Source organism: Ctenocephalides felis, unplaced genomic scaffold, assembly GCF_003426905.1.
Source record: "Ctenocephalides felis isolate EL2017-DRISC unplaced genomic scaffold, ASM342690v1 CF-g0.4_SCAFFOLD_01604, whole genome shotgun sequence".
Classification (NCBI taxonomy): domain Eukaryota; kingdom Metazoa; phylum Arthropoda; class Insecta; order Siphonaptera; family Pulicidae; genus Ctenocephalides; species Ctenocephalides felis.
Window position 1 is genome coordinate 45,960,580 of NW_020537758.1, and position 13,834 is coordinate 45,974,413.

General features: G+C 28.5%; 4 protein-coding genes across 5 annotated transcripts; 2 read left to right on the forward strand and 2 right to left on the reverse strand.

The window, feature by feature from the left end:
* Positions 1-664: 664 nt before the first annotated feature.
* On the reverse strand, positions 665-3,026 carry LOC113372470 (dolichyl-diphosphooligosaccharide--protein glycosyltransferase 48 kDa subunit-like). The gene is made up of 8 exons (XM_026612804.1): positions 2,868-3,026; positions 2,653-2,801; positions 2,287-2,376; positions 1,916-2,170; positions 1,720-1,854; positions 1,465-1,647; positions 1,098-1,301; positions 665-823 (listed from the first exon to the last, which is right to left on the reverse strand). The coding sequence occupies exons 1-8, from the start codon at positions 2,992-2,994 to the stop codon at positions 665-667; spliced, it is 1,302 nt and encodes a 433-aa protein (XP_026468589.1). The 5' UTR covers positions 2,995-3,026.
* Positions 3,027-3,245: 219 nt separating this feature from the next.
* LOC113374074 lies at positions 3,246-4,612 on the forward strand. Its single transcript, XM_026614330.1, has 3 exons — positions 3,246-3,406; positions 3,676-4,195; positions 4,508-4,612. Exons 1-2 carry the CDS (start codon positions 3,332-3,334, stop codon positions 4,054-4,056), a joined length of 456 nt encoding a protein of 151 aa, XP_026470115.1. The 5' UTR covers positions 3,246-3,331; the 3' UTR covers positions 4,057-4,195; positions 4,508-4,612.
* LOC113374071 (E3 ubiquitin-protein ligase MIB1-like) lies at positions 4,356-10,784 on the reverse strand. 2 transcript variants are annotated; one of them, XM_026614326.1, is made up of 19 exons: positions 10,517-10,784; positions 10,031-10,125; positions 9,865-9,965; positions 9,657-9,741; positions 9,404-9,515; positions 9,056-9,223; positions 8,846-8,953; positions 8,514-8,699; positions 8,305-8,448; positions 8,010-8,136; positions 7,732-7,925; positions 6,999-7,122; positions 6,634-6,779; positions 6,372-6,523; positions 6,067-6,286; positions 5,682-5,916; positions 5,298-5,590; positions 4,722-5,111; positions 4,356-4,619 (listed from the first exon to the last, which is right to left on the reverse strand). In XM_026614326.1, the coding sequence occupies exons 1-19, from the start codon at positions 10,649-10,651 to the stop codon at positions 4,479-4,481; spliced, it is 3,156 nt and encodes a 1,051-aa protein (XP_026470111.1). In that variant the 5' UTR covers positions 10,652-10,784; the 3' UTR covers positions 4,356-4,478. The 2 variants fall into 2 exon arrangements, with proteins under 2 accessions (XP_026470111.1, XP_026470110.1); XM_026614325.1 differs by having other exon boundaries at positions 7,992-8,136.
* A 197-nt stretch (positions 10,785-10,981) lies between these two features.
* LOC113374073 (adenosylhomocysteinase-like) lies at positions 10,982-13,758 on the forward strand. Its single transcript, XM_026614329.1, has 8 exons — positions 10,982-11,006; positions 11,371-11,561; positions 12,189-12,279; positions 12,399-12,545; positions 12,607-12,710; positions 12,796-12,990; positions 13,067-13,293; positions 13,370-13,758. Exons 1-8 carry the CDS (start codon positions 10,982-10,984, stop codon positions 13,686-13,688), a joined length of 1,299 nt encoding a protein of 432 aa, XP_026470114.1. The 3' UTR covers positions 13,689-13,758.
* Positions 13,759-13,834: the final 76 nt, after the last annotated feature.

The window sequence follows — 13,834 nt, forward strand, 5'->3', positions numbered from 1 at the left end:
AAATTATAATTGATGATTAAATAAGGTTATAAAGACAACAACACAGTCTGACTTGACAACGTATAAAACTAAAAAAAGATTATTTAAATACAACAGTTACGATAATGTTATCAGCATATCTTATTTGGGTTACATTTATTGTTTGCTTTTGTCCAGATCATCATAAAATACGAAACTGTTGATTTTGAGTTTTTGGCATTGACAGATAAAATGACATTTGTATGTTTATGTTTATTTAACGAAGAAAATGCAGAAATCCAGCCAATCCAAATAGATGAATGTGTTAAAAGCGCCTCTAGAGCGCGAAATTCAAATTTCAAAACTTATAATTACAGTAATCAATTTTACCAACAGATTCTAAATATTCTAATTCAACAAAAAATTTATAAATGAAACAAGTTTATATTTTATTTTTTTAACACAGCTTCAAATATACATTACAAATCATAACATCAGGATACTCAAACATACAAACATGCATTAGGATAATCATTGTATTAATGATAAGCATTGCATTAATTTGTTATTATTTACATTCACTATAAAAAAATATTTTTCTTATTTTTTTTTTTATAAAATACATCAAAAACCAGTCCATTACTTATATTATTTTTTATTAAAGAAACAATATAATAATACATTATTCCTATTTAGGTAAATACATTTATTCATGTTTTGACTTAGTAGGCTCTTCTTTGTAATGTAAAAATACAAATGAAAATATGAACACTCCAGCCATCATAGAGAAAGCGCTAGCATAATATGGGAAAGCACTGGGTATAAATCTTTCATATTGTGTGTGCTCTAGTGGCCTTACAGAAACCTAAAAAAATATTTAAAATACATGTAAAATAGTAAATAGATTTTATGAGAAGACTTAGTATCTCGACATAAAAACAATGTAACAATGGATTTATGATATTTGCTACGATATTTAAGTACATATTGCACATATACAGCAATATATTAAATAATATTTATATATATTTTGTATTTATGTCATGCATTATGAATGTTATATATATATATATATATATATATATATATATATATATATATATATGAAGGTATATGAATTAAGATATAAAAAAGTGAACCTGTGTTGTGCTATAAAGATGTGTGTATCCAGTTCGGTCATAGTCCACCTTGAATTGATAAACTCCATACACATCTGGTATTTTGAACCTAGCTTCATAATTTCCATTTGCTAATTTTTTGAGAGTAGTTCTTACAAATGGATCAATGCGAACAAATTCTAATTGAACATCATCAGCTTTGAATGGTTCCCACTTTCCATTGACCTAATAAATAATTCGATAGGTATATTATATTTATATGCATATGCACTAATAATAAAATTCTATTATTAAACATTTAATCATTTTAATTGCATACATAAAAATGTTGTATGTATACTACAAAGTGAGATAGTAAGAATATAATTATAATACTTTTTATACTCACCAATTCTTGAATTTGGATTGTATAAACCACTGGATCCATAATAGTATATGATGGAGGAGGAACTTTCTCATTTTCATTATGATGATTAACTGATTTTACACGTAATTGACCTCTTTCTCTGAAAACCCATTGTGAAAGTGATATAGCTACATCCTTATTACCAGATTTCTTTGCTGTGCCACCCTGTTATAAAACATAAACAGAATAATAATTGGAGATAAACAAAATAAAACATCATCAATGTTTAGTACAAACCTGATTTTTTTGAACCATAGAATTAAACGCTTCATCTGAAAAGAATTGAATAGATCCACTAAAAACCACACGTGCATTATTTCTAGCTTGCAGCCCAGCAATTAATAACGTATTTCGGCCAACAGCATGAGGATACTATAACAAAATATGAAAGTTGGTTGTAATTTCATAATTTATAGCATAACTTCAATAATACCATTTTAATTGATTGGTCTGGCTGATAGCTATATGCTGTACTATCTGCTGATAAAAGTTTTAGAACTAATGGATTCTCAGGATCAGCTAATATTCCTGTGCCAGAATACAACATGGGTGAAATTTTATTTTTATCGCCAACAATAATTGAAGAATCAATTAAATTTTGTGGGTCAGCAACAATAGTTGTATGGGATCCTTTATCAGACACATCATAATTAAGATGATCAATAACAGCTGCTCCTTCCTCATCCACCTATCATAAATAGTAATAGGATATCATTTTTGTTATTAGGTGATCAATTTTAGTATATATATATATATATATATATATATATATAGAGAGTAAAATTATTATATAGTAAACCATACCTCAAAACCGCATTCAGAAGCTAATTCACGAATTGCATCACCAGTGGATTCACTTCCTGCTACCAAAACATTGCCGCCTTCATCTATGAACTAAAAGATTGTACAATTTATTTACAACAATTATCATAATAGATTTTCAAAATCACATCAATTTGAGGATAAATCATTGAGAATTTTTTTCATATGAAAGGTTAAAGTAAGATATGGATAATTTCTTAAATTTTGCTCAGATATATTACTCTAAAAGTAAAATATACTAGCCATACATATTATCAAAAAAACTTATGACTAAAAGTAGCTAAATGAGAAATAATAAATAGATAATAATCTCATGATAAAGATTTAAACCATTTAGGTACCACTCACTTCTGTAATTGCCTCGACACTTAATGATCCTCCAAACTCTTCCACAGCAGGTGAAAATAGAATTAAATGCTTGTATAAATATTCTCCATACTTAGATAAAACTAAATTGGCTTCATCAGCCAATTTGAATGTTAGAACATAACCTCTATCTGTAATAGTACATAAAGCTAACAAATTTCCCATTCTCTAATTTAATGATCTGATTAATAATTTACCTTGTAAGCTTTTAAAAAATATGGAATGAGTTTCTTTAATTGCAAGATTGTCTAATAAAACTAATGTATCCCCACCGGCATTTACTACCGCACAAAGAGAGCATATTAATAAATATAAGAAATTCATTGTTATATTATAGTACAAATGTTTTAATATTAAATTATAATAATAGCATGTAAGAAATTGTATTTATTTTGTATTATATCATAACGATAAAAGTGTAATCATTTGTGACACATAAAGCTATATATTTTTGTGATGTTTGACGTGTTACAAATGATAGGCAACATGATAATTTCAAAAGTTTGAGTTAAAAGCAAGTTAACAACATAAGAATATAAAATGTATTGTTCCTTCAGCTGTCAATATGACAGCACGAAACAAACATGGATTTTAACCCTAAACTAGAGATGATTTTAAGTTGATGCTACTGCCAATTATTTTTAATTCAAACGCTTAAAAAATGCTTGCTGATGAAGATGAAACATTAAAAATCAGTGCTCGTGATAGAGTCACTGTTTCAAACATAACTTATAAGGTAATAAAATTTGAATTTACATATATATATATATATATATATATATATATATATATATATATATATACAATATAGCATCCTCAGAACGTATTTTTGCATTTAAGTTTATTTAAAACCATATATTTCGATTATAGTTCTAGATGGTTCTAGCTCAGCACAAAATTCTAATAATTTAAAAACTAATTCATGTATAAATATGGTTATTTTATACATATACATTATATATTAGTAAAATGATAATTTAAGTATATTTAAATAAATATGTATAGACAGGTTTTCGTGAAGGTGCTGCCGTAGGAAAGGACTCAATATTTCAAGAAAGCTTTGATAATGGTTTTGCAGCAGGTTTCAAAGCTGGCTTTCAACTCGCAAAATATCAAGGACTGTCAATGTTATTGGAAAATAGTCAAATTGAACTTGCAGAAGATTTCAAATCTATAATCTCTAAAAGTTCGTTTATAAGCAAGCCATCAAGAGGTTGTTGCAATATATGTGGAAAAGATAAATTCGAGGAACCTATTACAAAAACAATAAAGGATCAAGAAATAAATATATGCAATCATTTAGAACAATTATCTAGTTTATATAGTTTATTAGGCAATAAATTGGATATTAGCTTAGGGAAGAATATCACTGATCACATTTTTTAGTCTTTGGGCAGTATAATTACATTCCTGGACTATCAGATCACTACTTCTGTATCTAGCTGTTTGAAGTAAGATATTCAGTTAACCACATTCTTGTTTTGAATGCAAATTTATAACCCAGTAATATTATTTAAGCCCAAAGGTGAGATTCTTTATACATTTTCATGAATGCATATTTGGTTCTATATTAACTAATGTTAACTCATGTCAATAAGTAACAGAAATTGATAACTTTCACTTATAACATGTTTGAATAAAATATGGTATTTTAATATATAGATAACATAACTTTTAATAAGCAGTAGCATAATATTCAGTAACTATTTGTCTATAAGACAATAATAAGTTCAAATTAATATTAGTTAATGATCTTGATAAGGATGAATAACAAATAAAAGCATCCTACATTTGAATAAAATGATTTCTCAATATAATAAAATACGTTTTTCAACAGCCTTTCGGCATATTGGACATTCAGACATCCTATCTCCACACATTTGGCAAGTTCCATGGCCACACAAAAATATCATGTTTTTGAGGCGATCCAAGCAAACAGGACACATTGTCTAAAAATAATAAAATGGATGATAAAAATCTCAATTATTATATTTTTAATATAAGTAAAGTAATATTTGAATTTTTACTAAATCAATAAGTTCAATAAATACCTGCTCTTTAATATCTTGAAGTTGTTGTTGCAACTTTTGAACATCATTTGATGTATCCCTATTTCCATTATTCATGAATCCAGAAGCACTATTGTTAACATTGATTCGATTTGCATCCTTATTTAAAACATTGCAGTTTGTGTTGTTTGTTTGTAATTTTACATTTAGATTATTTTCTTTGCCTTCTGAATCTACATTTTCATTTGAAACTTTTGAGATTAAACCATTATTTCCACAACATACATTCAATGGAACCAAAGTTTCAATTTGTGCTCGACATTTAACACATTTTTTCATCAATGTCGCGCAATTTGCACAAGCGCACATGTGATTGCAAGGTTTAAATAGTACTGTAGATTTACGATCTGAACATACCATACATTCTTCAATCTAAAAAAAAATATTAGGTACCAGCTATGGATCAACTCAATATATAGTCAATTAAAGCAAATTAAAAAAAACAAATGCTTAAATGATTGTAAGTAATAGTGTTTCAAACAGATATTTGGATTTCTGTTCACATTTCTCAAGTTTATATTTCAGTTGATCTTAATTTTTATTTATTCATTAACTAACCTTTATTCTATTTCCAACATTCTCTCTGCATATTAAACATTTCTTAATTCTTGGAGCACAAGTGTAGCAACAAGACACATGTGTACAAGGGAAGAAAATAGTGTCTCGTTTCATGTCACTGCAAACTAAACATTCATCAAGTGCATTATCTTCTGTGCACACATCTAAATTATCAGAGCCTGACAATGTAGGTCCCAAATTGTCCATTGAATCATCTGATGTGCGATCCTTATATGATTTAGTAAGAGCATTACACAGATTTGGATCCAAACAAAGATCCAATGGTGTTTGTCCTATGAAAAATAAGCATTGTTATAATAGCAAGCAAAAAGCTTATAATAAGCAAATTAAATATTCAAAGAAGCTCTAAAATAATTTCAATACCTTTTTTATTTTTGATTCCAAGATCTGCTCCATTTCCTGCAAGAAAACAAGCAATTCTAGCAGAAGATTTTTTATCTGCACCTGTGGTACCTAAACCCATCAATAGCTTTCCCACATCTTGAACATCTTGCAATTGTCGTAAATGAGATAACGTATGATGACGAAGGGCTTCATGTAGTGGAGTATCACCATCTTTATCACAAATATTTAAATTTGCACCCTCTCTTACTAGTAACTAGAATGCAAATAAGCATTGACAATATACAATGTAATACAATAATTGTATGAACAAAAATGAAATTATATGCAAAACAATATAACTAACTAAAGTTATGAAAATGTTTAATGTAGTTTTATAACTTTACATTTAAAATAATATACTTACCCGAACAATTTGTGTGTGTTGACGTTCAACAGCTAAATGTAGAGCAGTTTGCAAATTTACATTTTGTAAATCCATATCTGCTTTGCCACACAAAACCAACTGCTCCGCAACTTCAACATGATTGTTAAGTGCAGCTAAATGCAATGCAGTATAGCCATCATCTTTTTTCTCATCCACTATCCAAGGTCTTGGAAGTTTTGTTAACAATATTTTCATAGCACTGTTGTATAAATTATAAATATAAATAATAATAAAGGTAACCTCTGACTTTGCCTAATAGACTAAAATTTGAATTTAAAAGTTACCTTAAGTTTCCTCTAAGTGCTGCATGATGTAGTGCATTGAAACCGTTGTTATTTGTTAATGTAATATCGGCATTATGATCTAGCAGTAAAGTCAACATATCATTTCTTTTCTTAGTTATAGCATCATGTAATGGGGTATCCCCTTCAGAATCCTGTTTTAGAATCGAAATCAGCATAAATATGGTAAGCTTTTGATAATTAGATAAATCATATCATATTAAAAATCAAATGTTAGATATCCAATTTGAATGATAATTTATACCTGTAAACTCGGATGGCAAGCTAATTCTAACAATGTTCTAACAACTCCAACATGACCTTTATTTACAGCTAAATGCAGAGCAGTTTGTCTCCTTTTATTCCTAGCATTTAGATCTGCACCTGAAGCTGCTAATAACTCCATCACTCCTATTAAATTATTCATCAGAAAAAAATATTAAAAAATAATATAACAGTTGCAATATTTATTAAAAACTTTAATAAATTAATTATTAAAAACTTTAATAAATTAATTATTAAATTAATTAATAAATTAATTAAGAAGGAAAGTTAAATCAATAGTGACATTTGAAGATAATGGGTAATTAATAATATTAAATCGATAAAATCTACTTGATTAAGAGGTACCTGGTTCATCGCCAAAGGCAGCAAAATGAACTGCTCTATCTCCATCTTTATCCTCCATTTCTACATCAGCTTTATAGTGTAATAGAACTTTTATGACCTCCAAATAACCATGCTGACTAGCGGCCTTAAATGATTTATATATATATATATATATATATATATATATATATATATATCTTGATAGTTTTTTCGACGTTGAAACATATTTCAAAGTAACTAGCAGCCCATTCGTCGAAATAAAAAAGGTATAAAGTATAAAAACTTTTATTTATACGTTTCGACACAAGATGCGTGTCATCATTCAGCAACTACAACAATTTGAAAATTTTATTAACTAATATGAACAACAATATAGATTATTATAGCATAGAGAAACATTATACACACCACAGGACAAAAACACTCAACAAAAATTTATTTTTAAAAAATTAAACTTAATAACATATTAGAGAAAAACATTTTTTTAGAACAAATTATGTATAACTAAAAGATTTGAAAACTAATTTAACTAAAAGTTATGAAATGCATAATTGTGAATACTTTATACCTTTTTTATTTCGACGAATGGGCTGCTAGTTACTTTGAAATATATATATATATATATATATCTATTACCAAGTTCCCAAAATATATTGATCAAAATTATATATGATTGTGGTTCAAAATTATATATGTTTTTGGTTCAAACATCTAATAATTTAAATTATTTATTACATTATTTCAAGTTATTTACTTGCAAAGCTGTATGTCCAGCAAAAACTCCATTAATATCAACTCCTCCACCGCCTGTATGTGCCTGACTTTGTTTTAGAATTTCTTCACATTTAACTGCATCACCATTTGCAGCAGTCTTTACAAGTTCTTCATTAATATCTCCAGATACATGTGTTTCAAATAATTTTTTTAGCAGCATTGATAATCGTTCACCTAAAAATAGTTAAAACAATTTATTTTCATTCTTATTCATCATATATTTGAAGAAATGTTTAATACCACTGGAAGTCCCAGCACCTGAACTGTCTGTTGGTGATATTTTTGTAACAGCATTTGGATTGTAAGTCCAGGAAGTTCCACAAACTTCTACTTTTAAATCATTGTCATGATATATCTGTTGTACTCTGCCAATTTTATTTAATGTCTGTAAAATGGAGAATTTTTTAAATACAATTTTATTTTAACATTACAGTTCAATTATATTAATTCAACAAATTGTAATTATTATGATTAACTAATATAAAACCTAAAACTAATAAAAAATAATATAGTTTAAAAGATTAAAACTTCTAAATTATAAAGATTAACTTACTGGTGCCATAGCTTCAGCCCACTCTCCATGGCCTTTTTGAAGCAACTTTATTCTTTCTAGATCACTGCATATTTGCACTAAATCACCTACTGAGAACTGTTGAGCTTGTTCATTTGAAGCTGAATTTGCAGTTTGTATAATTACCTGAAATTAATAAATATGGTATGATTATTTAGAAATTATTAACTTTTTAATTTAATTTTATCAACCTTGGTTAATACTGCTGGATTAAATGTCCATCTATTTCCACTGGGGTAGGATACAACAATGTCATGATCTTCATCGATTCCAACTACCGTACCAGTTGTTCCCAAACATTCAAACATTCCTTCTGTCCATCCACCATGTCCCAGTTGCAGTGACTGAACAATTTCCAACTCAAGATCTATATTTACCTATTAAGCGAATATAATCTTAATCTCTTATAATATCATTTTTAAAATTAAATGCATGTGGTTATTGGTTCAATGTTCTATCACTTCAAACTGTAATGAAATATATATTTCACAGTTGATGTTTTCCAACAATGAAAAACTCTTACTTGATCACCAATCTGAAGACCATGAGGACCTGACCTTCCTGGACCCTGTTCTCCAAGTAATGGCAAATGGTCTCTGTACACAGTTAAACCTTTAGCATCACTTGCAACCTAAATTTTTATATATTGAAAAGATTACATACAATTTTATTAAAATATTTATTTTCCAAATTATATTTAATTTTAACTTTAAAAATATATTTATAACTTTACCTTCAAATCAGCCATTCCTTCAAAACCAACTCTGTACAAATTTTTTGCACCATTATCCCATACAACATATGCTGCAGATCTAGGACTAGCTGCAGACCAATCCTGTATTTCATTAACTTTTCCTCTTCGACCATTACCACCATCCTGGTCTTCCCATTGCCAATCCACCTATTGGAATTATAATTATAAATAAAAAAATCAACTAAAATTGTACAATTTGTTGTTCTTCCATATTTTGCATTCATTTACTTTGAAACAAATTGCAATTAATTCATGATGTCTATGAAAAACTGATCAAAAAATTAATTTATTATTACAAATTTGATTACTTATTATTTAATCCCTTACCCCTCTTACAACCCTTGCACCAGGATATATGCCTCTAACAGTTATTTTCTTGCTCTTTCTTCTTGGTTCAAGTAAAACTCTTTCACAGCCTGGTGTTGAGATTCTATAAAATCTAAACAAATAAAAAAAATCATAAATAAAATAAATTAATTTATAGCAACCCAAACTGGATTCATTTACAATTAATGAATAAATATTAGTACACAATCTACGGTATGTTAGTTACAATCATTCAGTAATATTTATTGCTTGCCTATGTCTTAGTTGATGCTTATCCCCATGATAACATACAGAACATAAGTCATAGTTTCCACATTCAGCACATTTCCAACGAATACCTTAAATTCAAATTTAGATCAACACACATTTTTTGCAAATATCTTAATTTTTTTTAACCTATTTGTAACTTAAAATAGCAATTATTTTAATTAATTTAATTTGCGACTAATATATTTGAATACCAAATATAGGTTGCTGTCTGCATGTATCACACATTGTTCCATCATGCTTCACTTTGGTTGGAGCACTGTCAAAGATTCTCAAATCAAATGCACCTGAACACCTAATAAAAAATAGATTTAATTTATGTAGACTTATTATATGAAAAAAGATATTATTTTATTTTACCTATAATTAGCAGCTGTGCCATTATCCCAAACCACAACTACCTCTTCTGGAGATTCAAAATTCCTTACGGTTCCTACATGACCTTCTCCGCCATCCTTGAATAAAAATTGAATTAGACCATTCTTTAGATTTCACGTTATTTAATTGATGATTATTGTACTTATCTATATATAGCAATCAAGTAGAAGAGAAATTATATGCAAAAAACGTAAGATTTTTTTATAGAAGTCTTTGGTAAAGTAAGTAATTGTTGTTTACAGATTTCATATTATGAAATATACTTTACCATCATACAGTAATTAGAATCTTTAGTTGTTCAGTAAACATGTTTTATTAATTCGATCATGAGACATTTTTGGTAAAGATAAATAAGCTTATTATGTATAAATTAATCATAATACTAACAATTGAGCCATGATATAAATATTTTTTGGCCCATTAAAATTATATAAATTATTCTCATACTAATTTAATAATTTTTAACACCTGTTTGCCCCATTTCCAATCTGGCCCCCTAATAACTCTAGCTCCAACACCTTCCATCATGAATCTTGTAGCTCGAATTCCTTGAGCAGGAACGACAGCGGGCGTAACATCAACTAAAGGAGCAGAACAAGCCATTTTTTTATACGAATTTGTTCAATAATTATAATTAAATTTCATAAATAAATGAAAGTATTTCAAAAGCATATTTTAATCCAATCACACTTTTGACATTTTGTTGTAATACATTCCCTTGACAATACTGCAGGCATGCCAATATACAAAATTCTAAATCTTTATTGTTGGTCTGCGCATGCGTTCTGTCAACTAAAATTCATCGTCGGTTATCTTTTCCTTTAGCATTTATTTGGTTTTAAGCTGTGCTTGCGCGAGAGGTGTCTTTATCTTTATTAATAGACACCGCTAAGATATTAATTCTTTACTTTATATAAATTACATTAAGACACGATGGCTAAGCAACTTTACAAAGTCGGTAAGCATTAAAAATTTGGTAAAATTAATATAAGTATGTAGTTTATTGAAATTTTGATCTGTGCAATGTGAAAAACATGTGCTAACGTTATTTTGGTTATACGTATAATAAAATATTTGTACGACGTATTGTATAAAATAATTACACAACGCGTTAACAGGAATTTTGTTGTAAAATTTGATATTAAAAGTTTTGGATAATACAAATCGCTTTATTTTTTCTTTGTGAATATAATTTTACCGGTGCAATATTTATCATCATTATAAACATGCCATACATATATATAAATATATATATATATATATATATATATATATATATATATATTTCCATTGGTATGATATAAAACAAGCTCTTATTTCAGCTGATATGTCTCTGGCTGACTTCGGTCGCAGGGAAATCATGTTAGCTGAAAATGAAATGCCTGGCTTAATTGCTTGCCGTAAGAAGTATGGGCCACAAAAAGTCTTAAAAGGTGCTAGAATTGCTGGATGTTTACACATGACAATCCAAACTGCTGTTCTCATTGAAACTTTGGTCGAATTGGGAGCTGAGGTAAGTTGATTTAATCATTGTTTTTGCTGAGATCACTCAGTTTGAAAATGACCTCACGTTGAACATTTAAGTTTTTAAATAAATTAGTTCTGATGCATAAAACATAACATTTGTACTTAACATTTTAGTAACAAGATAACTTTATAGAAGATTTGAAAGGAAAGAATCCTTTTTATTTAGTAAAAGATTCAAAAGCCGATAATCAAGTTTAATCATTAATAATATTATTGGCGTGTTGAATACATGCATTCTGTATACTCCATTTAGAACAAATTTTAAACATTCTAATCTTTCTTCTATTTATCAATAAAAGATAAATAGTATTGTTTCAGTAGTCTAATTAAATATAGACATTATCCACTACTATAAAAATGTTATTTTTATCTCTAAGTCAGATGAAAAATATGTTTATTTCTATGACATTATGTAAATGATGAACTTGATGACCTCAAGTGATAACCGTTGACGTAAAAATACTCAGATTTTCTTGTGTCATTGTTATGAATATGAACTTGAACTTCTTTTATCTGTGTAAGGCAGATAACAATTTTATTTTTGGTACTTTTTTTTTGCATACAGTACGTCATATATAATGAAATATTTCAAACTGATTCTTTTTTTTTTCAGGTTCAATGGTCAAGTTGCAACATTTTCAGCACCCAAGATCATGCTGCAGCTGCAATTGCTGCATCAGGAGTACCAGTATATGCCTGGAAAGGTAATGGACTTAAAAAAAAAAAACATGCACAATTCAGCAACTATTGCTGAATGTTACAATTATTAGTAACTTTCTTGCACCATTATGGAGAATTCTAAAACAAGTTCCTTTTTTTTCAGGGGAAACTGAGGAGGAATTTATTTGGTGCATTGAGCAAACATTAGTATTCAAGGATGGACAGCCATTAAATATGATTTTGGATGATGGTGGTGAACTTGTGAACATAGTCCACAACAAATACCCTCAATATTTGAAAGGAATCAAAGGTAAAATATTCAAATAAAATATTTAATCTTTTACGCAACTACATTTTTACATTAAATGTAGGTGTCAGTGAAGAAACTACAACTGGTGTCCACAACCTGTATAAGATGATGAAGGATAACACTTTGACCTTGCCTTGCATAAATGTTAATGATTCTGTAACCAAGGTAATATGAATTTTCCTTAAGTTTGCTTCGTTTGTAACATTTAATCTTGCGGTACAAAATTCTAATCTTTACTATTATATTTCAGAGTAAATTTGACAATTTGTATGGTTGTCGTGAATCATTGATTGATGGAATCAAGAGAGCCACTGATGTCATGATTGCTGGTAAAGTTTGTGTTGTTGCTGGTTATGGAGATGTGGGTAAAGGCTGCGCACAAGCTTTGAGAGCTTTTGGTGGAAGAGTATTGGTTACTGAAATTGATCCAATTAATGCCCTTCAGGTAAATGATATAGAAAACTTTGAAATGGAAGTCTTCTTGAATAAAAAGAACGAATTTAAATTTTGTTTATGTACAGGCTGCAATGGAAGGATATGAAGTGACAACAATGGAGGATGCCAGTAAAGAAGCCCAAATTTTTGTAACAACAACTGGATGCAAAGATATTATTCGTGGTGAACATTTCATGAATATGAGAGATGATTCCATTGTTTGCAATATTGGTCATTTTGATTGTGAAGTTGATGTAGCTTGGTTAAACAAAAATGCTAAATGCAAAGTCAACATTAAACCTCAAGTTGACAGGTAAAATTATTAAAATGAAGACTGAGTCTTTTTCGTATACGCCTGTATTAATCAAAAATGTATCACTTTTTTATAGGTATGAACTTTCAACTGGAGCCCATATAATATTATTGGCAGAAGGACGACTTGTCAACTTAGGATGTGCAATGGGACATCCTAGCTTTGTTATGTCAAACTCTTTCACAAATCAAGTTTTAGCTCAAATTGAATTATGGACAAAACCAGGACAATATGCAGTTGGTGTACACATGTTACCCAAAAAACTTGATGAGGAAGTAGCAGCTTTACACTTAAATCATTTAGGAGTTAAATTGACTAAACTCACTCCAAGTCAAGCAGCTTACATAAATGTGCCTGTTGATGGTCCATTCAAACCTGATCATTATCGTTACTAAATTTTATTTTAGATGTAAAATTCTCATTGAATATAAGTCTAAAATACTGCATACTAAAAAATGTAAAAAATATTTTTAAATTGATTTTTAATTTGAATAGAATAAATTTTAATAATATATTCGTAGTCTTGTCAATATTATTCACT

What these genes read in the sequence shown, in the direction of transcription:
- LOC113372470 (XM_026612804.1), bottom strand. Translation starts at nt 2,994, where the DNA reads ATGAATTTCTTATATTTATTAATATGCTCTCTTTGTGCGGTAGTAAAT. An exon ending in CAGACCAATCAATTAAAATG is followed by an intron (nt 1,855 to 1,915) that starts GTATTATTGAAG and finishes ATTTTGTTATAG; the next exon opens with TATCCTCATGCTGTTGGCCG. An exon ending in CTATGGTTCAAAAAAATCAG is followed by an intron (nt 1,648 to 1,719) that starts GTTTGTACTAAA and finishes GTTTTATAACAG; the next exon opens with GGTGGCACAGCAAAGAAATC.
- LOC113374074 (XM_026614330.1), top strand. Translation starts at nt 3,332, where the DNA reads ATGCTTGCTGATGAAGATGAAACATTAAAAATCAGTGCTCGTGATAGA. An exon ending in TTTCAAACATAACTTATAAG is followed by an intron (nt 3,407 to 3,675) that starts GTAATAAAATTT and finishes AAATATGTATAG; the next exon opens with ACAGGTTTTCGTGAAGGTGC.
- LOC113374071 (XM_026614325.1), bottom strand. Translation starts at nt 10,651, where the DNA reads ATGGCTTGTTCTGCTCCTTTAGTTGATGTTACGCCCGCTGTCGTTCCT. An exon ending in GTGCAAGGGTTGTAAGAGGG is followed by an intron (nt 9,224 to 9,403) that starts GTAAGGGATTAA and finishes TAATTCCAATAG; the next exon opens with GTGGATTGGCAATGGGAAGA. An exon ending in GTCTTCAGATTGGTGATCAA is followed by an intron (nt 8,700 to 8,845) that starts GTAAGAGTTTTT and finishes TTCGCTTAATAG; the next exon opens with GTAAATATAGATCTTGAGTT.
- LOC113374073 (XM_026614329.1), top strand. Translation starts at nt 10,982, where the DNA reads ATGGCTAAGCAACTTTACAAAGTCG. An exon ending in TAAGCAACTTTACAAAGTCG is followed by an intron (nt 11,007 to 11,370) that starts GTAAGCATTAAA and finishes CTCTTATTTCAG; the next exon opens with CTGATATGTCTCTGGCTGAC. An exon ending in TGGTCGAATTGGGAGCTGAG is followed by an intron (nt 11,562 to 12,188) that starts GTAAGTTGATTT and finishes TTTTTTTTTCAG; the next exon opens with GTTCAATGGTCAAGTTGCAA.